Source organism: Felis catus, chromosome B1 (assembly GCF_018350175.1).
Source record: "Felis catus isolate Fca126 chromosome B1, F.catus_Fca126_mat1.0, whole genome shotgun sequence".
Lineage (NCBI taxonomy): Eukaryota > Metazoa > Chordata > Mammalia > Carnivora > Felidae > Felis > Felis catus.
The window spans coordinates 186,969,189-186,996,597 of record NC_058371.1 but is presented as its reverse complement, the minus strand read 5'-3'; the positions used below and the strand labels follow the sequence as shown (position 1 = coordinate 186,996,597).

At 40.2% G+C, this 27,409-nt stretch overlaps 1 protein-coding gene across 4 annotated transcripts in view; it reads left to right on the top strand.

Annotated features, from left to right (window-relative positions):
• Nucleotides 1-27,409, top strand: part of GBA3 (glucosylceramidase beta 3) — a 153,726-nt gene that overhangs the window by 103,376 nt on the left and 22,941 nt on the right. For 2 of the 4 annotated variants that reach the window (XM_045056538.1, XM_019829687.2), the window contains exon 5: nucleotides 24,423-25,216. The exons of 1 other annotated variant lie outside the window; for it this stretch is intronic. In XM_045056538.1, the coding sequence (XP_044912473.1) occupies nucleotides 24,423-24,625 (203 nt within the window). In that variant the 3' untranslated portion in view covers nucleotides 24,626-25,216. Of the gene's footprint in view, nucleotides 1-19,093; nucleotides 20,154-24,422; nucleotides 25,217-27,409 lie in introns of those variants that run through there. One more of the 4 variants, XM_045056539.1, reaches the window with a different exon arrangement.

Sequence of the window (27,409 nt, the reverse complement as noted above, 5' to 3'; positions counted from 1 at the left end):
ACTTTATCAGTGAGGCCTGCCTTGACCATTCTGCATAAAATAGCATCTTCCAACAGTCTGGACTCTTACCCTGCCTTCTCTTTCTTTATATCATGCACCACTACCTGATATATACAGGTCTGTACTTGTTTATTGACCATCCCTTCCCAGGCGCTTTCTCTCCTTGGTTCATTACTATACCCCTCCAGCCAGGGCCATACTGATAGTTGGTAGCTCTCAGTAAATATTTGTTGACTTAATAAGTGAATGTCTGATGAATTAATTAGGATGCATATGGTAAAATTAAGGCAAAACAAAGAAACTCACGTTGATGTTTCAGTCGACTGGTTTTAACTAAATGCAAATTTCAGATTCCCAGCTGAAAAGCCAGCCCCTCTCTTAATTTTGACACAATAGTTTTGACTGTTCCCATTTTCGTGGAGAACAACCAGGTATCTGCACAAACCCTGAGAAGCCCCACGGGCATTTGGCACCATGTGTTCATTTCTTCTTTGCCAGAGGGAAACCTTTTTGCATTCTACATTTCCACTGCCAAACTCTAATGTGATGGAAGCTACAAGACCAGACTAAGTAACTGGTAAGGTCTCTTTTTGCTCTAAAACTGTGCACCCTGTGCATTTCTTTTCCTTCCGTTACACTTTGTTTGCACTTTAGAGCAGGCATTGTTCCTTTTTGTCTCATCTGTATTGTTCATTTGCTCATAACTTGTAGATGAGGCTATTGTGGTACATGATTTGGAAGACTGGTCTTGACTATGTCTTTCAAACATGAGCTAATGGTGTCTGCAGAGGCTGCTAATTTGGGAATATGATTCAGGTAGTGTGGATGATGGAGTTCTTGTTCAGGTTAGGGCTCTACTTGAGGCTCTCAGCTTTCATCTGTAGAGCTCTGTGGAGGTTAGGGCTCTGAAAGCTATTAAAGACGGCCTCTCTCCCTTTAGTTAAGTACACTTAACTAAGGTGATTTTACAATTAGTCCCCAAAGTGCTGTTGACAGGGAACAAGGGGACAGGGCTTTTTCTATAAACATTTCTCACCAGAATTTTCAGACTCTCATTCTTGGCATAGGATTTTAGTCTCACTTTTGCCTAAAATCGATACAGTTAAATTTGTCTGGATCTGGTAAGATTATTTGTGTGTGTGTGTGTGTGTGTGTGTGTGTGTGTGTGTGTGTGTGTGTTTGTATTTTTTCTCCTTTTAATTCCTGTTGGGTGAGAGAAAAAGGATTTTGTGGTTAGAGTGACAGAATGTTTGTGTTAAGTACATTTCCAGCAAAGAAAAGAACAGAAACAAAAGCCCCTACTTGGAAGAAAGTTTGTTTAGAACTAGAATTAACCTGTCTTGAACATGATAAATGCCATACTTTTCAAAGTTTTGTTACAGAATTGATTTCTTTCCATATGTTTCTGGTGGTTTAATTTGATTGGCAGAGCAAAATATTGCTATTTGATGTGGGAAAAGTTATTTTTAATACACAGGACTGTAGGTGTAAATTTTATTTGTGTTAATAATACTGAATAAACTGCATTTATGTGTTGAGTTTATTTCTGGTGACTGTACTACTACATAATTTGATTGTCCAGTGTTCAGACATGGATTTAAATCTTTATGCATCTGGGAATTAGCTAGTCACGTTGTATTTGCTTCTGCTTGTGAAATCAGGAAAATGACCATGCTAAAGAAAGGAAGCTATTTCAGGGTTTTCTTCTCTTTTTTTTTTAAGTACAAAGTTATTTCCATAGAAACCTGATAATGAAGAGTAATTTAACTCTTTACCTAAGTCTGTTTGAATGATAGGTCTGCACGTGTATGGTTCTGACTTTTCCATCCAGCTGTTACCAACACTTAACAAAAGATGTTAAATTTGTTTTTTCTTATGTTTCCTTTAAACAAATCAACATATTATTTTTATGCTTTTAAACATTAAATTTTTAAAAGATTAAATAGAATAATGGCCTTTTACTACATTATGAAGTTATTATTTCCAATATTTATCTTGAAAACTAATTTTTAATCACTATCAGGTACTCAAGCCATAAAATGGCTGCTGAGTTAATGTTGTTTCAATAATACCAAGCACATTATTTTCATGTATACTAAAATATACTTAAAATTTTGCAGATAGTAAAATTATTTGATCAAGTTTGCACAACTTCAGTGACAATTATAGTTAGCTTAGGCAGAACTTCAATTTCATTTTCAGAGTCAGTTACACTTTTTTTTTAATGTTTATTTTTGAGAGAGAGAGAGAGAGAGAGAGAGAGAGAGAGAGAGAGAGAGAGAGAGAGAACACAAGTGGGAGAGGGGCAGAGAAAGAGGGAGACAGAATCCCAAGCCGGTTCCAGGCTCTGAGCTATCATTGCAGAGCCTGATGTGGGGTTCGAACCCACCAACTGTGAGATCATGACCTGATCTAAAGTCAGATGCTTAACCAACTGAACTACCCAGGCACCCCAAGTCTTTTCTACTTCTTAAGCTAGCTGTTGCCCAGGTCTAGGGGAGTTAAGACCATGAAGCCTTTAGTATTCATATACTTTAACTTTGTGATGAAGTCCTCATAAAATAAACAACTATGATTCATGAGTATTGTAAGTTTTTGCTGTAGCTTATTTTATTACTATTTTGCCCTATGGGTTTGTATGTATGTCTAATTTGACACTAAATCATGAATAGAGATTAAATTCATTGGAAACCTTCAATCCTGAAGTATTAAGTATTACGGGTAGTAACACCAATATTCATTCCAGCTGATTTTCATCAGGAATGACAATAATTTACTCAATGACATCAATAATGAACAAATATCTAATCTTTGGATGGTACAGGTGGGTATCAGGCTACAAGGAACCATTCTTCAAAGAGCATAAAACTGAGGGGTGTCTGGGTGGCTCAGTCAGTTAAACATCTGACTTTGGCTTGGCTAAGGTCATGATCTCATAGCTCATGGGTTTGAGCCCCATGTCGGGGTTTGTGCTGACAACCCGGAGCCTGGAGCCTGCTTTGGATTCTGTGTCTCCCTCTCTCTCTGCCCTTTCCCTGCTTGTGCTCTCTCTCTCAAAAATAAATAAACATCAAAAAAAATTTGTTTTAAAGGAGCATGAAATCGAATTGAGGAGATAATTAATGCTTAGGTATATGAAAAGTCACTTAGTGATGTAGTAATGCAAACTAATAATAAAATATATCTTTTTTAAAAAAAAATTTTTTTTCAACGTTTATTTATTTTTGGGACAGAGAGAGAGCATGAACGGGGGAGGGGCAGAGAGAGAGGGAGACACAGAATCGGAAACAGGCTCCAGGCTCCGAGCCATCAGCCCAGAGCCCGACGCAGGGCTTGAACTAACGGACCACGAGATCGTGACCTGGCTGAAGTCGGACGCTTAACCGACTGCGCCACCCAGGCGCCCCAATAAAATATATCTTAATTGCCAAATTAGGAGTATAGCAGACATCACAGATAGCTTGTGTAAATATATTTAGTCAAACTTCAGTAATTAAACCTGAGTAAATTTATACTGCTTCCTGTCACTTTAAAAAAAAAATTAATGTTTATTTTTGAGAGAGACAGAGCTTGAGAGGGGAAGGGCCACAGAGAGAGGGGGACACAGAATCTGAAGCAGGCTCCAGGCTCCGAGCTGCCAGCACAGAGCCCGATGCGGGGCTCAAACTCACGAACCGCGAGATGGTGACCTGAGCCGAAGTTGAACGCTTAACCGACTGAGCCACCCAGGCGCCCCTGTCACTTTTTTATATTACATTCTTTGGAAGTAATACAAGCAAGAGCAGGAAACAGTATCACATAACATTTATTGAATAGTTCACATGTGCTGGGCACAGGTGTATTACATCATCTGAGCCCCCCAAATCCCATGATATCGGCCCTATAATCTCACTTCACTGATGAGGAAACTGAGGCCAGAAGAATTTCCTGATGGCCACATAGGTGGGAAGTACCAGAACTGGGGTTTGAATCTAGGCAGTGCAGGCTTAGAGCCTGTGGCCGTACCAAGTCATTCTGCCTCTCCAGGACCCCCGATTCTGGGGTGTGCCAGAGAAAGGAATCTGGCCACAGAGAGCTAGCTTCTTCCTGCAAATTTACTTTTACAGGGCTCCAATTAGTACACAGAAAGAGCTCATTTACTAAACGGGCTCTGAGTAATTGGCTAATGGGATTTTGGTGAGTAGTGTCCTCTGGAGGGCTGTTTCCACAGCCTGATGCATTGGGCAGTCAGGCCTGAGGTTGTTTATCCCGCTCCAGGACAGCACAGCCCAGCACACATAAGCTGCTAGAAAATGGTTCCCTATTGAAAACTCAAACTGGATCAACAGAGCCTGGCTCTCGCTTTCAGAAGTCAACACTGGCAGCCTAGTAAGGAAGTCCTGGACACCCTCGCCGGTAAACTCAAGGAATTGGAGTTGGGGGAAGATGGTTCTCATCTTTCATATATGGGTTAAAACAATGAGGGCCTGGGTCTGGATTTTCCCCTAAACCACAGGCTCCGAAAGAAACAAGATGTCTGGTGAGGAACACAAGCCATGAACTGGCGGCTGTGTGGTTCAGTTTGCCATGGTGCTTGGATCCGCCCCACAGGGGAAATGGCAACAAGTATATATCGTGGCGGATGCAGCTTACAGCTGGCACCTCTTCGTGTCCCTTTGCTTCTGTAAAGTGGAGATAACAATACCTACTGCATATGGTTGTGCTGAGGAGTCAATGGGTTGATAAATACAAAGTTCTGAGAAGAGAACCTGGGTATTCAACACACATTAGCTATCATCCTTATTACTCTGCTACTGTTGTTATGTGTCAGATTACATAGTGGACAATGGCTCTAAATCTCCAAAATGGAATTTGGAAAGGGTTCGAATTCTAGTTCTTCCCTCTAATACTTGTGGGAGCTTGAACAAGTCCCTTGACCTCTCTGCTCAGGGCTCCCATTTGAGATGAGGATTGCCAACCTCAGAGGGTTGTTTAAAGGAAAAATAAAATCGTATCTGTCCATTTCATTTGTAAAGTTCCTTGTTAATTATCATTCTTAATTCCTCAAACCTGATCCTTCTATTGAATTCTCTCTTTCTCGTTAACCCAACAGACACAGCTATAAAAGTGGGAGCCAGCCATATTAAATCCTTCGTCCCAATTAGTTGGCTGTAAGATTTGATTCTTCTTAATATCTCTAGTATCTGGTTCCTCCTTCTTATCCCACTGCAATTTCCTTAAATATAAGGCTCTAGCAGCCTCCTAGCTGGCCTCCCTGACTCCAGTCTCTAGTCGGCTGGAGGAACAATTGTTCTAACATGCAAATTCAGTCTTCTTTTACTCCTACTTAAACCTCCCTAGTGGTTTTTCATTGCCCATTGCCTTCAGCATCAAATTCCAATTTATTAGCATGGCAAGCAAGGTCTTGAATGGCATGGCTTTTTACACACTTTTTACACACTTTCCCAGGGTTACTCTTGGCCCTTTGCCTTTTTCAATGCCTCGTGTCACATCCAATTAGATGTAGTTGCCAGAACATGTCCTTGTCTTTTACTTGTGCTTTCTGACCCTTTGTTCCTCATTATCTTCTACTTGCCCTTCAAGGTTATTCTAGCATTATTTAAACCAAAGAGGGTCTGATGTCTCCTTTTCCCAATATCCTCACTGAGTAGGAGTTTCTCTTCTGTGCCCCCATGATACCCAGTGTTTGTCCTGATTGCATTGTTTCATAACTACTCCTTTATGTATTTTTTCTTTGTAAGACAGAGGAACCCTTTGGGATTTTCATCTCATCCTACTTGTTTCTGCATTTTCAGTGGCTTGGGAAAAAAATGTTGATTGAATTAAAGAATAAATATTATATTAAATAAAAATCAGATGATGTAGTTGTCCTTCCAGAATCATTTCCAAGTTGTTAATCCACTCCACTCTACAAGAGGCTTACAAAGGAGACCATACTTGAGATGTATTATCTCATTCATGAGCTTGGGCAAATGATACAGCCTCCCCAAGACTCATTTTTCTCTGCTTTAAGATGAGAATAATAAGAGTATCTATCTTGTTGCTGTAAAGGGCAAATGAAATATGCATATAAAACTCTTAAAACAGTACTTGATATCCAGTAAACACCCAGTAAATTTAAATTACTGCTGTCTTATTAGCTTCAAAATAGAAGTAAATTCACCCCATTCGTCACTGAAGACAGTTGTTTGTGGAGGTGGTCAGTGAAAAGCTGGGTGGGAGAGGTGGTCTGTAGTTTTTTTGGACCTTAGTGAAGTATCTCATAAAAAAATGGATTTATTAAAATTCAAACAAAGCCAATATTTATCAATAAAAACAATGGAGTTTGGAGAATGTAGAGTTCTACCATAAGCCAGAGAAAACAAAAATCTGTTGATTCCATCTTCTCTGTGAATGATGGTTTTCTCTGCCTATATTTCATAGTAAAACAAAGGTTTTTAATTCTCTCTCTCCCTTTCTGCTGACACCTCTTAGGAATATTTTTGTCTTTTTAATACTCACACCAGAAAAGATTAACTGATACATGACAGACAGTGAGGTCAAATAAAAAGAGACATCGGTTGGACCTGTACCTGTCAGTGACATCCTCAGTGTCAGGTACCTGTCCAGAATTCCTTTGACACTTCGTCTGCTATGGCCACATGTATGACTGTGATCATCAGTCTTTCAAAGCATAGGTAAAACAGAGACAAAAATGGCTATTCTCCACCTCCTGAGCAGGGGTGTCATGAAGATGAATTAAAAAGAAGACAAGACTCAAGATAGGGTCTTGGAAAGAGCATGGACTTTGGAAGCAGAGAGCTGGGTCTTCATCCTTTCTCTGTTACCTGTTCTCTTGCTCACCTTGAGAACACTTTCTCTGAAATTTATTTTCTTTATCCGTATAATGGACATAACAGCATCAGTCTTTTTAAGTTTATTTATTTTATTTTGAGAGAAAGAGAGTGAGCAAGCATGAGTGGGGGAGGGGCAGAGAGGGAGAGAGAATACCAAGCAGGCTCTGCACTGTTAGCATGGAGCCCCATGAGGGGCTTGATCTCACAAACTGCAAGATCATGACCTGAGTCTAAGTCAAGAGTCAGATGCTTAACTGACTGAGCCACCCAGGTGATCCAACAGCATCAGTCTTTAAGGGTTGTTGTGAACAATGTGATTTTTAGCAACAAATCATAGCTGTCCCTTTTTCTGTGTGCCTGGGCAGTATCAGGTGCCACCTTTGGTAATCCTCTGCTGTTCTCCTTGAGGCTAAAAAGCCTTGAAAGGTAATGGCCTGGCTACATATTGTGAATCATTGTTGAGAGCCTGGAGATAAAAAGCTTGGTGACAGTGTTGGTTGTAGGAAGTACGTGTTTCTCTGCCTTCTTCTCTCCCTCCCTCCCTTTTCCCCTCCTTTTCTCCCACCTCCTCTCTCCCTCTCTGCCTTGTCTCTCCTTTATTTCCTCCCTCCCTCCCTCCCTCTCTACCTTCCTTTCTCTTTTTAATGTCCTCAGTACACTTGTCAAATAACAACCTGTGGTTAAAAAAAAAAAAAAAAGCTCATCTTGCATATTATTAATGGCATCATCAGTACCTTTAGGAAGAAACAGTTACTTTTTTCATGTCTCTAGGTCTACATGTAATCTCATAATCTCATAGTACGTTTCATGTACCATTATTGGTCCTATATTCTTCATTTTGAAGGCTGAGTATGATATAATCCTTCTATGATATAATCCAAAGTCTCTTTTGATGCAAGACTATGGGTTCAAGGGGAATAAGACAGGATCCTAGCAGTAAGACTCAGCTACTCCGTCACACTGCATAATGATTAGGCTAAGCCAACTTATGTAAAATTAACTTCTAAATCCTAAAATATACACTGTACACTGTTTTGGGGTAGAGAAATAAAAGAAGTCTAAGTTTCATGTAGACTCTTAGTTTGGAGAGAACTCTAGAAGGATTCTAATGCCAATAGACCTGTAAAGGTCATCTGTTCTAAACCCATCACTGGATCACATGAACAGTCTCAGAGACACATGTCTTGTTAGTGCATAAGCTGATTAGAGGCAAGGATAGAAACAGAACTCATGGCCTCAAACTGTATCACACTGCTGTGGCCTTGGGGCAGGCCATTAAAATTGGCGTGGGCCGAGTTCCAACACTGATATGGCTCATACCTTCCATGAGGTATGGAACCTTCCAAAGGTTCTTCTTGAGTCTTCCCAATGAGACCGTCGACTCCTGAAGGCAGAAACTATGTGCTATGTATCTCTGAATCACCACACCGAGCCTGGTGTCTGGCACATAATTGCTACTCAGTGAATATTTGTTGAGTGAATAACGAACAGATTGTGCTTCTCAAACATTTGGACCGGATGTGGAGTCACAGAGTGCACTAGTGAGAGAAACTGTTCATACCCCCTCTACCCCTTCCATTGCTGATGAATGAAGCCCAGCCTAAATTCATGTCAAATGCTCTCCTGTCTTTGCAGGGCTGCATGATTGAACTGCTGCTTTTCCTTTCAGGCAGACTAGAAGGTTCTATATGCAATAATGTTGGAGTCCCTAAAATTTAGGAGGAGAGATATTTCATGGCCTCATGCTGAGGTCTATAAGGGGTTTTATTTTCTGAATACGTATTGATCGCAGCTTACAAAATACCACAAACCTATATAATTAAAAAGAATGAGACCAGTCGTTTGTGGGCAGAGCATAGCTAAGTGTAAGAGAAGACAAATTCTTCAGGTGCCTGCGATTTTATAATTGTACTTGCTTGGGAAGCTTATTAAAGCTTTGCAGGTGCAATGTTTCATCACAGAGTAGTGAACCTTTGAAAGATATGCATAATAAACAGAGTTTGAAATATGTTTTTATTCCAGGCCATATGGTCCTGTCTGGAGCTTTCCTGGATCTTTGGGTCAGTTCATTGTTGAAAGATGGGCTTGCAAGGATCCACCTCTCAGAGCAGCTGTCAGAGCCCTATCAGAACGAATCTGCTTTTGCATGATTATTTATTTTATGTGGCTCTGTGAAACGAGCCCAACCTTGCTCAGTAGCTGAAATGTGCTGAGCAAAGTCTCTTCCCTGAACAGCTTGTAGCCACATCACCAAGCAGTGTCCTTCATTGTCCTTAACAAGCAGACTAGCGAGACTTCTACAGTAGGCCAGAACGGGCAGTCTGGGTAAGGTGTACCCACCTGGGCTTGAACTTGGTGCCAGAAATATGAAAACTTACATGGTGGCATTTTAAAGAGATGCCAGTGTTCTTTCTTCTCAGCTCTCTACTATTCACTTTCCTGTATCTCTTCACTCTAGGCCATTACAGTGGCCACTGTATGCAAGCACCTGCAGTGTGTTTGTGGCGAGGATAATGCTAACACTTGCTGCCTCTCCCGTTGTCATTAGCAAAAGGTGGCATTGACTCCACTGAAAATGACTTTTTAAGGGACATTTAATATAATTTATTCAACATTTATTATATATGTATAGAAATTCCAGTAACTGACAAGAGGCATGGTGCTTGTGATCACAGAAAGATAGTCTAGAATACAAAATGAGCAGGGAGCTGATCAGATTGGAAGAAGTTATTTCTTTTTCTTTATTTGGACAAGATGAATTTGGAGTTGAATTTTGTTATCATGGTCAAGAAAATAATCTTGCCTTCTTGAGAACTACCTATTATCTATTCTTATATTGGTAACATTATATTCAGTGTTCTATATCCATTTGTAGTCCTTCTTTCATCTAAGCAATATTCATTAAACACCTGTCCTTCCCTAGGATAAGATGTATGTGCTTAATGCCCTCACAGAACTTAGACCCTGGGAGTAGAAGACAGAAAATGAACAAATAGTTAATTCCATGTCTTATTCATGTTACAAAAGGGAAGTTAAGGGTGTTTGGTGAATGCACAAATCAGAGAAACTATGTGGGAGCTTTTCTCTTCTACTTGGCTGCTTTACCTTGAGGGTAAATTCTACATCAGATTTCCCCTTCCTCTATGAGAATCGCTCTGCCTAAAACAATAACTTGCATATAGTAGGTGCTTAATAAAGTATATTGTGGACAAAAGGGAGGAATGAAAGAAACTAAGAAGGAAGTATTAATATTAATCTACATGCTCAGAATTTGGTTTGACAAATCACAGTTCTAAAGCCCTAAATCAGTTTTAGAGCAAAACTACATGTTTGTTTTGTTCTCATATGCAGTTATACAATTTTTATTCACCCATAGTGCTTATTTTTGCACTTAGTGAGACTTAGAACCTAGAATTTACCTTTTCACCTGTGTATAGGAAGGTGGGACTCTGATATTTCTCTCTGAGGCACCAGCTGAGGCATCACTTCCTTTGAGGGCTATTCTTACGTGGCTATCGTTATTAGAGATGGGCTATTTCTAAATACAAGTAGATCAATATTCTTATGGACTGAAAAAATGATGGCTATTCCCAAGTGGGCACCTCAGGCCTATGGATAAGGTTGTATGATGGGGGATGTTTTCTCTTGGGGCTCTACTCTGGTACCCTATGGGATTTCTGGAACCGAGAGCCACCATTCAAGCTTATACTGTGTCCAGGAGAGTGGAATGACATTGCTCAAGAGGATCTCCCAGAGTTCTCAAGAAGGGTAAGCACTCCAGAGGACTATCCCAGAAGTGCAACTAAGGGCCAAATAAAGTGTTCTTTGAGAAATATTGGGAATCAGAGTGGAAGTGTGGTGGCAGAAGCTGAAATAGTGGACAAGGTTTTGGGGAAATGTTGGAGAGTAAGAAGCCAATGGAAAGTGATTAGGAATCTCAGGTCTGAATGGGTGGAGACTTGGAATCGCCAAGTTGGGACTGGAGGCAGAGTTTGGTTTCCATGGAATAGGGATAGCCAGCAGCATGGTAACAGGGATTCAGGTGTTGGGTGTGGATTTGAAATCAATACCCAGTGAAGTCTTGGTTATTCAGCCTGAATATCCTATGATTCTAATATCCAGATGGTAATAGTGAGACCAGAGTCTTATTAAGATCATATTAAGATGACTTTTTTTTCTTCCTTCCTTCCTCCCTTTTCTTCCTTCCTTCCTTCCTTCCTTCCTTCCTTCCTTCCTTCCTTCCTTCCTTCCTTGTTTCCTTCCCTCCCCTCCCTCCTTCCTTCCTCTCTTCCTTCCTTCTTTCCTCTTTTCCTTCCATATCTCCTCCCTCTCTTCTTCATTCCTTTAACAAGTATTTATTTAACGTCCACTATGGGCTAAGTACTGTTCTCAGGATTGGGCATACCGAAGACAGTAGACAGATGTCCCTGTTTCTCATGGGATTTTCAGTCTTTCAGGGAAGATAGACAATGAAAAATAAGTAAATACATGAATAAGACATTTTCATTTAATGATAAGGGCCACAGAGAAAATAGTACAGGATAATATGAGAGAGAATGGGGTAGTTGAGAATAAAACTTTTAATTGGGCCATCAGAAAAGATAGCTTATGGAGATGAATTTAAGTTAAGAATTGTTGGCAATAAAGACCATAAAGTGAGAACCTAGAGGAGTGATCCTCATAGAAGAAAGTCGGGGCAAAGGTCATAAAATGGAAAAGAGCTCAGCACATTTCAAGAAGAGAAAGAAGCCCGGTGTGTCTGGAGAATGGAGGTGGAAGACAGCAAGGAGAAGGCAGAGGAAAGCCAGGCAGAGGCCAAACCATATGGAGCCTTAAAGGTCATAAAAAGATGTCAGATTTTCACTAAAATAGGAAACCATTGAGTGGAGGAGTTAAACAGGGAAGGACATAAGCTAAATTGGTTTTTCAAAGATTTACACTTTCTGGCTACATTGTATGCAAGAGTTATGGCAGGCGACCAGTGAGGAAGCTTCTGTGGCCATTTCAGGGGATAGAGATGGATGGAAGCAAAACCAGTTACAGATTGGCAATGGGAGAGAATACAGCCAAGAGAGAATCCAACATGACTTCTAGGTGCTTGGTGTGAAGGATTAGAGGGATGGTGCCATTTGCTAGGATTAGAAAAGCTGGCAGAGGGGGGCAGGTTTGAGGAATGGGTTAAAAATCAAGAGTTCTATTTTATACGTGTTAATTTTTTTTCATTAAAAATTAATTTTAAGGGGCGCCTGGGTGGCGCAGTCGGTTAAGCTCTGACTTCAGCCAGGTCACGATCTCGCGGTCCGTGAGTTCGAGCCCCGCGTCGGGCTCTGGGCTGATGATGGCTCAGAGCCTGGAGCCTGTTTCCGATTCTGTGTCTCCCTCTCTCTCTGCCCCTCCCCCGTTCATGCTCTGTCTCTCTCTGTCCCAAAAATAAATAAACGTTGAAAAAAAAAATTAAAAAAAAAAAAAAAAAAAAAAAAATTAATTTTAAAATTAACTTTTAAAATTTCAAAATTAAAACACATAAAACCAAAATTTACCATTTTAACCATTTTCAGCTGTACAGGTTAGTGGCATTGAATACATTCATGTACTCACCTCTATCCATGTCTAGAACTTTTTCATCTTCCCTAAATCAAAACTGTGCCCATTAAACAGTAACTCCTCTTTGCCTCCTCCCCTCCATTTCTGGTAACTACTGTCCTACTTTGACTCTGTGAATTTGACATTCTAGGTACCTCATACAAATGGAATCATATAATATATGACTTCTTTGGCTTACTTCACTAAGCATAATGTCTTCAAAGTTCATCATACTGTAAAGTGAGTCAGAACTTTATTCTCTTTTTTTTAATACCGAGCAATATTCCATTGTATGTATATACTATGTTTTATTTATCCATTCATCCAGTGATGGACATTTGGGTTGTTTCCATCTTTTGGCTCTTGTGAAAATGCTGCTTTAAACATTAGCATATAAATATACATGTTAATTTCAAATGTCATTTTGATTGAAAGGGGAGAGGTTAATTATTCAACTATATAGAGATTGGGGGTAAGGGAGATGCCAGAGACAGAAGTATAAATTTTGAGTTCATCATATGATATTTGACCTAAATTGGGTCATGGTTCCCAATTCTCTACATAAGTTTAGTGGGCTAGGCTGAACCACATGGCATAGTTGTTTGCCCAGAGACAAGTTGGAGTTCTTCTAAAGCCCAGAGTTAAAATAAGCTTAAAGGCCACAGTTTTTGCTAAATTCATCTTAGGATCTTTGAACTGATCCCTTCTAATATGATGAAAACTAACACCACTATATCACACCCTAGGAAATAGCAGGAGAGGGTGCATTTTCCTTCCACCCGCAAAGCCCCCTCCCAAGCCTGCCTGTGTCCTAAGCCTGAGCAAGTCAAGAAGCTCTGAGTCTGTTGTCAGATAGGAAAAAGAGAGACTTTGAACAAAGTATGCACCTTGGCAAAGTGTGCTCCAAGGGGAAAGAATCCATGCTATCTTACCACTCTGACTTCAAGAGTGCATGGGGCTCCTGGGTGGCTAAGTTGGTTAAGTGTCCGACTTTGTTCAGGTCATAGGCTCACAGTTCATGGGTTTAAGCCCCATGTTGGGTTCTGTGCTGTCAGCTCAGAGCCTGGAACCTGCTTCAGATTCTGTGTCTCTCTTCTCTCTGCTCTCCCCCATTCATGCTCTGTCCCTGTCTCTCTCTCTCAAAAAAAAAAAAAAAAAAAAAAAAAAAAAAAAGAGTGCATGAAAGAGAGACCCCTACCTATGTAGTCACAACTTCATAACCTGATCCCCTTTAAAACTATCATCCTAGAAAAATCTGGATCCATTACTGTCCTCTAAATTGAGTGCTACTCTTTCTCACTGGAACAAGTTTTTTGGTTTTGACCCTGAATGTTTCCTGGAGTGCTATAAGGGGATTATGAAAGGGGTAGAGAAGCCTTGAGAAAGCACTAGATTTTGGCTCTTAGGGAATAGATGTTGGAGGCCCCTCCCCATCTCCACCCTCTTTATGCTCTTCACACAGCCTGGCTATGTGCTTCCCATAGTGGCTTGACCCTGGCATAGCACCCACAGTCTTAGATTTACAATCTTTCCATGTTATTACGATGGAAGGGCTATAGGCTGTGGAGTCAAGATAGCCATAGTGTTCATTTCCAAACTCTCCCATTTTAGCTGTGTAACGTTGGTCAATTACATTATCAGGAAGTGTCATCTATGGTTGTATCAGGTAAAGGACATGGAATATTTCTGGCCCTCCTCCTCAGTTTTCCTTGCCAGCTTATTTTTGAGTGTTGGGCTACCATAAGGCTTACACCAACGTCTTGTTTTCTTATTCTCTAAATTGTGTTCAACAGCCATGGTTTCAATTACCACCTCTACACGATGGCTTCAAAATTTACATTTTCATCTCGGACTCTACCCTGAGCTTTTTCAGCTCTTCATTTGGAGATCAGAAAAAGAAGCCTCGAATCATCATAACCAAAGCGTGATTCATTATCTTCTCTGCCTTTCCTCCAGAACTTGTCCATACCCAGGATTCCCTAACTTCAATGTTATCCATTAAATTGTGTCATCTTTGCTCCTTTATCTCCTCTACCACTGATCTCCAGTGAATTGTTCAATCCAGTTGATTTTATCTGAATATCTATTTAATCCATCTGATTCTCTCTTCTTTTCACTTACACCACCCCAGACCAAGCTCCCGTCATCTCCCTCATGATTTATTACAATCACGCCTAAATACTCTCTTGGATTCCATTCTTGCTGCACTCAAATTTATTCTCCACAGAGGTCATGGTAATCTTCTAAAAATGCAAATTAGCTAAAGTCACTCCCTTGCTTAAACTCCCTCAATGACTTTTAATGTGGTTGGGATAAAGATCAAAATCCTTAAAATCTTTATAAGGACCTGCATGTCCCCTGCCTTATGGCTATCTCTCCACAATTATTTTTTTTCCTTCAGCTTTTTTGAGATATAACTAAAATATAACATTGTATAAGTTTAAGGTATACAGTGTGTTGACTTGGTACATTTATATATTGTAAAATGATTCCCACTGTAGCGTTAGCTAACACCCTCCATTACTTCCCATAACCATTTCTTTTTTGTGGTGAGACCATTTAAAATCTTAGCAACTTTGATGTCCATAATACAGTATAATTATCAAACTATTAACTATATACACCATACATTTCCTCAAAACTTACTCATCTTATAACTGAAAGTTTGTACCTTTTGAACAACCCTTCCCCATATCCCCCTGCCCCAGCCCTTGGTAACCACCATTCTACCCTCTGTTTCTATAAATTCTTGTTAAGTCTTTCTGATCCATTGAACTACCTTCTTGGAGTTCCTTAAATGTGCTGTGAACTTTTCCCATGTCTGATCTTTCACATATGTGGTTCATTTTCCTTGGATTGCTCTTGTCCTTGTTCATCTAGTGAAGTGGGCATCTGTCACATTTTTGGGGTGCCTAGTACTTGTTGAACATTCTTGCTACATTTGAGGGACACCCAGATTCAAGCGTTTTGTCTAACCAAAGTAGAGCATGACGTTCCTCAGATTTTGTAGGAGCCAGGGCTCACACATGTGACCTAGTCCCACCAATCAGACTTATCCATCTGGGAATTTGCTCTGAAAGCAAACAGCTTGTGGAAGGCAGAACTGATTGTGCTGGTGAGGGTGGCAGCAGAGGCATCCGGCTTCTGAGAATGACAGTGGTTATAAGGTCTAGCTTCTGGTGCAGAAGTAGTGGCTGCTATGCTTGCAGGAAAGTTGGCTCTTGGCAGCAACATGCACCGCAGGACTCAGTGCCTTGGGTCATTAGCGGTTAAAGAAGTTTCTTCCATCCACCAGTTCTGTGTTGTGCTTTTGGGCCCTGGTCCTAGAAGCTTCATTTGAGCCTACTTCTCCAACTTGACCCTTTTATGCTTCATCCATCAACGTCAGTTTCTGTCACTTACAATTAAGAGAGAACCTCGGCTGATGTCAGTAGATAACTCCAATGAATGCTGAACTCTCAGCTCTAGTTTGCTCCAGGAGACTGCTCCATTCACCCTGTTCTCCCACTCTTGCTGACTAAGCTAGTTCTTCCATTAGAGCATGCGTCAGGACATGGCATGCTGCTTTTGTTGTTATCTTGCTTGGGTTCCAACCCCAACTCTCCCACTTACTTTCTATATGAATTTTGTAAAGGTTACCTCACCTCTCTGTACATCAGTTCCCTTATCTGCAAAATGGGGACAATGATAATATCTAACTCCTAGGTTTACTGTAAAGAGGAACTGATTTAATGCATACATGAAACGCTTGAATCAGTACCTAAATGCTCAATAAATGTGAGCTGATGTGTTGTTCTTTCTCACAGTTCCCATGTCTTTCCTTCCATAATACTCTACACTGAGTGTAATTAAAGGCTCACAGGGTGGTAATTGGATTAAGATATGTCTTCCACATGCGCTGTTAAGCTCTACAAAAAAAGGGGCTGTTTATTTTGCTCTCCATTATATTCCCAATTCCTAGCATGATATGTATTTATTTAATAAGTGCAGGATGGATGTTGTCGTAGGATCCCAGGAACCTTGAGCGATGTGGTCCTCACCTCCCAGTTCACTGAGACAGGCCGGCTTCAGCAGCACCCGGTCTTCCTGGCAGCCTCACCCCAAGGTCCTTGTCTTTAGTGACTTATTTTTCGTGACCCACAACTGACCCTTTCCCGCAGAGCACAAACCCTAGCCCAGATGCTGCTCTTTCCCTTGATGCCCTGATTTCTCTGGTTCTCAGCACTGAGCATTTTCTGCTGACTCCATACCTTCTGAAAGCTGTTTGAAGCCAGATGGGAGGAAGAGAGAAAACAGGTTTCATTCATCACCCTCCCAGACTCTGAAAGAAACAACAACAACAACAACAACAACAACAACAACAACAGCAACAACAACAACAGCAACAACAGTAACATATGTTGAGTGTCTCCTATAAACTTGCATTTTTCATAGAGCTTCATATGAGTTAATTTATTTAATACCACAATCCTAGGAAAAAGATATTGTTGCCTCCATTTTGCAGAGGGAAAAGTAAGTCCCCAGAAGGAAAGAAAAAGGGAAGGAAGGAAGAGGGAAGAGCAGGGAAAGGAGGAAGGAAGAAAGGTTTTCTGCTAGAGGAGAGTTTCACTTGCTCAGAACACTGGTTTTCGTAAGAATTTCTCTATTGCAGCAGAGGTAACTCTGAAAATAATATTGATGGATAAATTATATAGTGATACTGAATGTGTACCTAGCCTCAGATCAGTTTTATAATTAAATAGAAGTATAATTTTTTATACCTTTCACCTGCTTACTATTTGCAGGGTTTTTTCCCCCTCCCAAATCTAATGTAAGTAATAGGAACTATACAGACAATTAAGAAACCTTTACAGCTTATTTCTGGTTAATTGGCATTTTCCTATAAAATATTTAAAACTTAGCCTTTGGTTTTCAGACTCTTTTTTCAGAGAGTCATATGTTTTGCTACTAGGAGTTAGCATGTGCAGGTGGGGCATCCCGTGTTGGGATTATTTGGACATTTTCACAGATGCTGTCCCGCCACTGATACTCACCTGGAGTTGGGGGGGGGGGCTTATTGTGCATTTTCTATGTTTAGATCTTCCTGATGTTGTTCCATTTTATTATTTTTTTTCCCAAAGAAAGGGAAAGACAGTGTGCCGGTTCCCTTGCAGGCACTGTTACCCAGCCAAAGCTGTCTTCCCGTTGTAATGCTCTGTGCAATTCAACCAAGCTCAGAGAAACACATTTGCAAGGTTAGCGTGTGGGGCAATTGCCAAAAAATGTGCTTCAAACTGTGTCCCAGGAAGGATTTCTCTCTCTCTCTTTGACAGGCCTTGAGAAAAGATTCTCACAAGCCCTCTGCGAAACCAGGTGGGTGGTTTGGGACTTGGAGCCCAGTTGGCAACCACTCTGTATGAGTATGGTGCATGATCTGTGGCCGCTGTTACAAATTACTACAAACTTGGTGGCTTCAGACCACAGAAATTTGTTCTCTCACAGTTCTGGAGGCCAGAAATCTGAAATTGAGGTGCCAGCAGGATCGATTCCTTCTGGGGGTCTGAGAGACAACTTAGGCCATGCATGTCCCCCAGCTTCTTGTGGCTGCCTTGGCATCCCTTGGCTTACAGACATATCACTCTAATCTCTGATTCTGGCCTCACATTGCTTTCTTCCCTGTGTGTCTTCCCCCCCTTCTCTTCTCTTCGAAGGACATTGGTCACTGGATTTACGACTCAGCATCATCTAGGATGGTCTCTCATCTTGAGATCCTTAACTGCATTTGCACAGGCCCTTTTTTCAAGTAAGGTCACATTCACAGGTTTTGAATGAACAGATCTATACAGGAGCCATCAAACCCATTACACGTGGTGAATTGAGAAGATGTCTCAGGACCCACTGGGGTAAGGCAAGGCTTTCATTAAGCAGCAGATGACAGGCCTGGCACTCCTGAGTTTGCAGGATTCCCACCTTCGTCTCTCTGTGGTCCCCTGTTTCTGAAAGGTGGTGTGGTCGGGCCTGCACATCACGTGTCTCTTGGCAAAGAGCTCCTCCAGCTCCGCGTGCTAAGGAGAGGTACTGAGGGAGTTGCCCGCATTTATAACCTCAGGAGGGAAGCCTTGGTGTTCAAAAAGTTATGGTGGACTGTTAGAGCTTATCCTAGGCTTAGGAGTCGAAAACGTGACTAAGTATAAACATCACTCAGCTTGTTTATTAATAACAGAAATTCTCAGATCTGTACCTAGTTTGCTAAGAGCTGCCATAACCAAACACCACAGTCAGGATGGCTTAAACAACAATGATTTATTTTCTCGCAGTTCTGGAAGCTGGAGGCGTATGATTGAGGGGTCAGCAAGTTTGGTTTCTCCTGAGGTTTCTCTTTTTGGGTTTCAGATAACCAGTTTCTCACTGTGTCCTCATTGGTCTTTCTTCTGTGCACACATAACTCTGGTGACTTCCTTCTTCTTAGGGCATGAGTCAGACTGGATCAGGGCATACCCTAACAACTTCATTTTAACTTATTCACCTCTTTAAAGACTTAATGTCCAAATAAGGTCATATGCTGAGGTACCAGGGGTTGGGGCTTCAACACGGGTTTTGGCGGGGACATAATTTAGCTCATAACACAACCCAAGAAATTCTGATTTTAGTACGTCTGGGGTGAGGCTAACAAACTTTTTTTTTTTTTTTTTTAGCTATGCCCTACGTGATTCCAACTGGTTACAGTGGAGGGAGTTAGAGTCAACCCTTGGAGAAACGATGTCTTGCTGGATTAGTAATCATTTTGATGTTTGCTTTGGCTCTATATCTTTACATCAGCCAGATTCTTCTGTATACCACATATTTGGCAACAAGTTAATGAAAATAAAAAATACTCCATGACCCTTTGCAGACATTCCCCAAAACCCTGCCTTTGTCTTTGATCTCTTCTCATTCTATTTCAATGACTTTGAATCTGAGCTTGTTTTGCATCCTGCCTTTTGGACTTCTGACACAGACTTAGCCATGCACTACTTAAGGATTTTGACTCAGACCCATGCTATTAGTTTTTTCCATACCTCCGATCAGATTTGCTGTTCACGAAGTAAATCCCAGGATGCACCTGCTCAACTAACAACTCTTAAGTTTGAGAGCTTGGACACCTGAAAGTCGGCATTATAGGGGTCTCCGGACTGCTTCTCGAGACTCAGGGAGGCAGGAAGCCAGGCAGTGACTTGGAAATGTCACCCTGGAGAAAAGAAAAGAGTTTGTCAACTGATGTAAAGACCCCTGTCCTCAGATTTATACAGTCTGTCTGTGCCTCTCCCTTAAGTCTTACAGTTTCTGAGACTGAAGTTTGTTCTTGTGACTCCTCCTCCTTTTTTACATTGTCCAAGATGCTCATTTAAACCCAGTTTCTACTTCATCAAAATATCTGGATTGGTGGGGAGAGGGCACACCAAGGTATATGTTTACTTTGGATACTGTATTCTTCTGAGGGGTGGCCAGAGTGGAAAACAACAGAAACCCACATGGGCAATATGTTGTGCTGAGTTCATGCTGTCTTGTTTAATCTTTACAGCAGCCCCAGGAGTAGATATTAGTGTCTATATTGTACCCATTAAAAACTGGAAGTCCCATGGCTAGTAACTGCTGCATCTGGGATTCAAACCCAAGTGTTACTGTTTCCTTTTCCAAATCTGCCACATCACTTTTTATAGGTCCCTATAAACCTTGAAGATATTTCAAGTTTATCTCTTCAGTATAAACATAGTGAACATCGTTATTTTATAGTGTGACAATGCTAATAAATGAGCTCTTTGTGGGTCTATTTCTGTTGTCTGTTGATTTTAGTGATTTTCTAATTGTTATTTTCCCATGTCTTTCTGATTATTTGATTATGTGCTGATGATTATACTTAAAAGTATTTGTGATAATAATTGAAGGCTTAGAATATAGATCCCTCCCTTCAGAAAGCATTTGAATATGAATCTTCCAGACACTTGGAGTTACTTCAGTCCAGAATCACTTCCATCCAAGACCCAGACTTGATGTTTTCAGAACCACCAGGTGACTTGAAACTTTCCAGTGACTGGTTTGCTTCTGGCTCATCCTGCCCTTGAGGGTTTAGTGTTTTGTCCTTTGGGATCTTAGTTTTCTATGTGTGGGGCCTCAGATTTCCCTCCATGTGTCTCTGGGCTTTGACACCTATCCTCACCCTGGGTAATAGGAAAAGATTCTGATTTCCTAAGAATAGACAATTCCATCAGGTGAAAGTAGCTACCATGCCCATCAATCTCAATTTCTTTGTTCTGCTGTGGCCAGGTAATTCCCTATGAAATTTTCAGCTTTTCATTGTTTTGAAGATTTGGTTTTAAAATTCTATCCAGCATGCTTACTTGTTTCATTAGGAGGGCTTGCTCAAGTAATGTAGTCTGCCATTACCAGAACACGGAAATCTAGAGGCTTGTATTTTTTCCTCTCACTCCTTCCTGGGGCTTTATCTCTGCCATTTTTCTTCTGTGAGGTGGCTGCCTTTTACACTGTCCAGATCCCTTCCACTGGTCCTCACCACGGCAGTTTGGGCCTGTGGATTAGTGGTTTGTTTGACAGCTGAACAGTTGTGCTACGTTTGTGGATGTCCTATATAGTCCCAGGCAGTCTTGAAAACGAAGGCTATCTCTGTTTATAAACTGTTAGGAAATAAAACTCACTGAAGCTGAGTGCCCAATTATCAGCCTTTTGTAATGTGACAAACACAGGCATAATCACGGCACTTCGTAAACCAGTAATTTGAGAAGATTCTGCCCAGGAGCATAAAATAATGAGCTTTTAAAATAGGTATATGTGTGCATGTGTGTGTGTAGTAAAGAATTTGGTTTTGCCCAAATAGCAGGTTGGGCTTTGCCTTCAGCTTTTGGGAGGAAATCTATGTCATACCTGACAGAATGCCCTTGTTTAGGATAGGGGCTAGTAACATCATAAAGACCAACCATGTGATTGAAGGTGGGGGCTTTGGGTTACACAGTGTCACTTGACCTGGAGTCTGAGTTCATCCACATGGACAGTCAGTTAATCAATCATGCCAGAGTAACGAAGTCACAATAAAATCTCTGGACACTGAAGCTCCAGTGAGTTTCTCTGATTGACTGTGCTTTGTGTGTATGCTCACATGCCCATACCAGGACCCCTAGAGGAGGGGATGATGGAAGCTTCATGTTTGGGGCCCCTCAGTCTCTGACCTGTACATCTCTTCCTTTGACTGATGGTAATTTGTATCTTTTGCCATAATAAACCATAGCTGTGGGTATAACAGGTTTCACTGAGTTCTGTGAGTTCTAGCAAATTATTGAAACTGAGGGTGGTTTGGGGACCCCTTGAACTTGTAAAGAATTAGGGTGGTCTGATAAAGAACCATTCCCCTCAGCCTTCCCACTTTGACTAAAACTGGGCTGTGCGTGTGTGTGTGTGAGTGTGTGAGTGTGTGTGTGTGTGTGTGTGTGTGTGTGTGAGTAGGATAACACTGGCACATGGTTCTTATAATTAGAACAGCCTGACTCAGACGTTAATATATTAGCAAGTCTTAGATATTTTTCTCCTTGCATCTTTATGTTCAACTTGCTGACTGTGAGATCTTTTCCTCTGGCCTTTTTGTCTAAAACCAAACTCTGGCTCTGTATGTTTGTTGTTTTTATCCCGTGTGTTTTGTACCCGTTCGTAGTCCCTGTCAGTCTGTTTTCTTTGCCTGCAACTCTGGTTAAGGAAAGAAAGTGAACTCACAGAAGTGATTTTTCCCTACTAAGATTCGGGCCCTCCTAAATCACACTGACGAGAAATGTGATGATGGTCTCTCTCAGTTCCAGAGGAGATTGGAAGAGCAGAGGCATACAGGCTCTAGCATGGTTTCGTAACTTTTCCCTGTGGTAGCACAATGAGAAGGAATCCAGCAGGCTAACTCCTCAGCCCTAAGCAGCCAGGTGATTCTCTATTTGAATGTTCCTGCAGTGAAAATGCAGCTACGCCCACCAGCGTCACTGGGCAGTTTAGTACCTGCAGCTGAACTCCTGGCAGGTAACAATGAAATTGTCAACATTTCCTTTTTGTTTCCTTTCAAGCAGGCAAGGCATCGTCTTTATCCCTTGGTTGAGCACATGAATCAATCCTTTGTGCACGTTCAGTGGGACTGTGCGTGTTTTCAGAAACTGTCTGGCTTTATATCTGGCAGGCGTTCATGTTGGGCAGTCGTTCTGCAAATAAGAAAAAAAATAATGCAGATTCTTACGTGTCTCCGGATTGAATTCTAAGGCAGTCACAGGAGATTTTTGTTTTCTGGCCTGGTATTTGGTTTCAGTTATTTTAATTCTTATATATATGCCATCTAGAACTTAAATTAGTTAAAAAAATGATTTTAAAATATTGGTGTTTTGCAGTTGTGGTTGACAGAGGGGAGGAGACACGAATGGTAATGTGGACAAGTAGACGAAGGGATATCTATAAATGTTTTGATGCCTGCAAAACTTGGTGTGCTTCAATCTTATGTATTTCATTTTCCAACCATACTTTATTTAAAAGGAGTCAATCTAGCTTGGCTTAATTCCTGCCTTGAGACCATTCATAAGGCGCTCTCTAAGTACAGCACTTTGCACGCCTCCATGCACAAAGGTGGAGGGGTTATGCATCAATTAACTTCTCAGGAACCTTTTGTCTATGGGGGTGTCCATAGTCAAAAAAAAATTCCAAGGTGATTAGAAGACCAACACATATGCAATAGTTTATGAGTATAGTGCTTCTAAGAGAACCCCCAAACACAGATTTACATCAAAGAAAAAAATAGAGTGGATCTTGCTTTGCCAATGCCAGAAGAGCCATTTTGGTTGAGAGTGATCCCTAATATCATTAAAAATTGGCATATTATATGAATGTTCCTTTTTACCCAACTTATTTAGGCATATGTCTATCTTATGAAGGAAACTTGCCTTTTTATTTAATTTCTGCATTGGGAAATAGATATTAGTGCATCCCATAAATAGAGTTCACTTATCCTGGTTTAAAAAGACATTCAATACAGCAATTCATACAATGCCAGAGTTTTGCCAAACTTAAGATATTAAATTAAAATGCTGACTACTAAATCCTAATGCTAAAATAATACTTATTGAAATACTTAAAATACTAAAAAGTGAGTTAAATTCCCTAACAGGATGGGAATCAGTGTAAAACTACTTTGAAAATTCTCCACACTTTGGTATCTCACTACAGAGTCCAGGGATGGGCTTTCAGATACCCACAAATGAAATTATATAGAATATTGCATATGTGCACAAGTGTATTTGGGGGAGAGATGGTCCATTATTTTGGCTTTTAGGGGGTTTAAACACCACTTTAAGTTTAGATGTTGGGCAGAGGAGATGCCATCACATTTTTGTACCTACTCAGTCTAAGATATATGTATAACCAGGGAGGTGTGTTGACTCTTTTCATTTTAGGGTCCTGTTTCCAGAATTATTAGACATGTCTCAGTTTGGTCATAGAGACACAAGGGCTAAGGCTTCTTCAGCCCTATTTTTATCATCTCTTCCAACTTACTAGTGGACTTTGTGGATCATCTAGAGATTACACTTGGAAGCTGAGCAGTGTCTTGAATAAATATAATTCTAGGTACTAGAGAGAAACTGTGTGTGTGTGTGTGTGTGTGTGTGTGTGTGTGTGTGTGTGTTTCTCTGTGTCTGAAAAGTAGTAGATATTAAAAAGATATTTATTGACTAAATCAATGGACGAATAAAACACATATCAAAATGAGTGAATAAGCAAATAATTAGAATGATATGTCATTTAACTTCTTGAGTGGAGCCCCTACTTGGTTAAAAAAAAAAAAAGAAAATTGGAAAAGAGAATTTAGAAGTTTTTTCTGTGATCTCCTGCAGGAGAAAGATACCATGCTGATTGTCAATGATTTTGAAGTTCTCAAAAAACTTTCCCAGAGATGATAATTTTCTTTCTTTTTTTCTTCCTTTCTTTTATTTTCTCTCTTGAAACAAAAATCAGCTATCCAGCTTGATAAAGTCAATCTTAAATTATATTGTGCATGGTCTCTTCTGGATAACTTTGAGTGGACCCAAGGGTACAGTAGCCGGTTTGGTCTCTTCCACGTTGATTTTGAGGATCCTGCTAGACCTCGAGTCCCTTACACATCAGCCAAGGAGTATGCCAAGATCATCCGAAATAATGGACTAAAGGAAAGTCTATAAAAGACAGCTGTCCCATGTCTGCTGGAGAAGAGGCCTCTGCTTTTGGAAAGGATGTCTGCTTTGGTGATCCTTCAGACAATCTCAAGTTGCCTTTGTAATCATCTCCTACCAGCTGATCCATGATTATGAAGTCTGAATATGTAATGCCTGGGGATGTATTTAATGATGGCCTTTACTCTATTTGCATGTGGATCAATGAGGCTTTGAAAAAAAATAGAATAGAAAACCACTGAAATTGATTTTTATGTTAAGAAATCAGATAGACTAGGAAACTTCAATTTAAATCCTTAGAATTTTTCTAGAAAAAAATAATGCAAAATTTATAAACATAGCATGCTCGTGATTTGCAGCTCTAACAGCAAGACCACTTATTATAAGAATACTTGTTTGTGAACCTAGTTTTTCTGGTTATGTCAGTTATTGTTTGCTTTGTAGGTACTTTTTCATGTGGTCCATAATTTTTCTACTGTTTAATCTAGTATAAAAAAATCAAAATTAAAAGTTAGTCACATTATGCAGTTATGCATTCTCTTCAACAAAGGGATTAATTGATAACACATTTAATAAAATGGATTGTTGATGTGTTTGGCACATGTTTTCTTAATGCGTGAACAAGTACATCTTTCTCTTGTCTGATGAATTATTTTCGAAAAATAATAAATTAATAAAACAAATTAGACTGTGAATGGCAGAAAGAGCATTTGAACTGATGTTCAGCAGAAACCGAATTCCTACTCCACAGTGACATCAAATGGAGGGCAAAATAATAAGCAGAGCATATTCTATACTTTTGAGTATTTTTTAAGAATTTAAGATCTATAAGAACATCGATGACATCCATGAAATACACACATAGACTGAATGACCTACATGAGTAGAAGACGTGTGTGCACATCTGAGATGTATATGGCATTGGATTGGAATTGGACATTTTGCTGAACTTCCTCAGTTGGGGTCAGTAGTAGATGTAGGGCTTCCTCTGGACGTCATGTGTCCACACCAGCAAACCTTTTCATATTTAATGAATTTGGACTCTCACCTACATATTTAAGTAGTATTTACTCAGCATTCATTTGTGATCAAGCTTGAAGCTAACAGACAAGTATCATCACCCCCATTTGCAGACTGAGAAACTGAGGATGCACTGATGTAGATTTTCCTCAAGTCACATGTGTACTTGTTTCCTGGACCTGGCACTTCTTTGGCATTAGCTCTGTGCTCTGTCCAGCACACCATAGGCTCAGGTGTCATAGAAGTCTCCTTTGCATTTTTTTGAATAAGGGGAAAAAGAAACAAAGGTGTGGAGTTGCCTTATGGAGAGGCATTAGCTCTGTGCTCTGGCATTAGCTCTGTGCTCTGTCCAGCACACCATAGGCTCAGGTGTCATAGAAGTCTCCTTTGCATTTTTTTGAATAAAGGGAAAAAGAAACAAAGGTGTGGAGTTGCCTTATGGAGAGGACGTGGGGAGTGTATTCTTCTGTGTTCTCATTCTGCTTCCCCGAGAAAGCTATACATACTTTGCCATTCCCATAAGGCCTTTGGCCCTGAGCAGACACTATGTCATTTTTTAAAAAACACTGTGGTCAATTTCTAGATCGTTTTCATGTTCATAATCAGGGAATTATTTACAGCAAAGAATACTGTCTCGGTAACTTTGGACAGAGTGAGAAAGAAATGGTCGTAGTAGTTCAATAAACGTGGATGCACTGGGGAAAATTATATTAAGATTAAAATGGTATACATAGGAAATTCTATTACATCTTTGCCACTGTTTTGTTATTTTTATTGTTCAATGAGACATTATCTCACAATTTGTGTTCATTTAAAAAGCACATTTCCAAATCTTATTTCATTCCTCTCCTATCCAGACTGTCTTTTTCATTTTTACCATGTATCTTATTTACAATTTATGTGCCCTCCTTATATTATCTTGCAAGACAACTGAGTTTTCCTTTTAATTAGGATGTTGTTTTGAATATTACTTATCCTACAGGGCATATTTACAAGTTTTACAACAATACAAATGAGCTCTGCATTTTCGTTACCAAAACCAGAAAATTAATATTCGTGATGTAAATAAAACGATCTGTCACATTTGGTGTACCAGGTGAAATACGCATTTCAGCTGCAGTGCCCGGGCTTCCTCACAGAGCGGTGGCTTTCTGCAGCTCTCAGCTGGGTTTCAGGGGCCAGCTCTTCGTCCCAGAAATGGATCAAACCAAGGGTGCTTCCTCAATTAGTCCTGTAAATTAGAATTGTCACGAGTTTAGGTAAAGGAAAAAAAAAAAAACTCCACCACCAAAAATCTACAGCCTCTGCAGTATTTTAATTAATGTTATTTTTAATTGCTTGTATTAGCATTTGAAAACGAGATTGATTGGCTTTTGCCTGTCACAGAAACAGAACTTGGATTCTTTAAATGGAAAAACAGGAGTTGTTAATTATACTTAAAAATCCATAGATACTGTACTTTAGATGTCTTGAAGGTCATCTGAGGCTTGTAAAGTACATGTTTTATGTCTGTTTTATCTAAGGAGAAACTTGGATATCACAATGATGGATTGGATCTACTTGTATTTCTTTCTCCTTCCTTGCTTTTTTTTTTTTTTAAGAGAATGTTATTAACATCCTGGGGATCACTTTTCAAGAATTGTCGGATTTTTGGGGATAGTTTTTATTTTAGGGTAAGTTATTTCTGAACTGCTAAAAACATATAGAAAATAACAGTAGCCCATTTTCATTTTGATGTGTAGGGCTTTAGTTTTATAACTCCTGTGAACACCA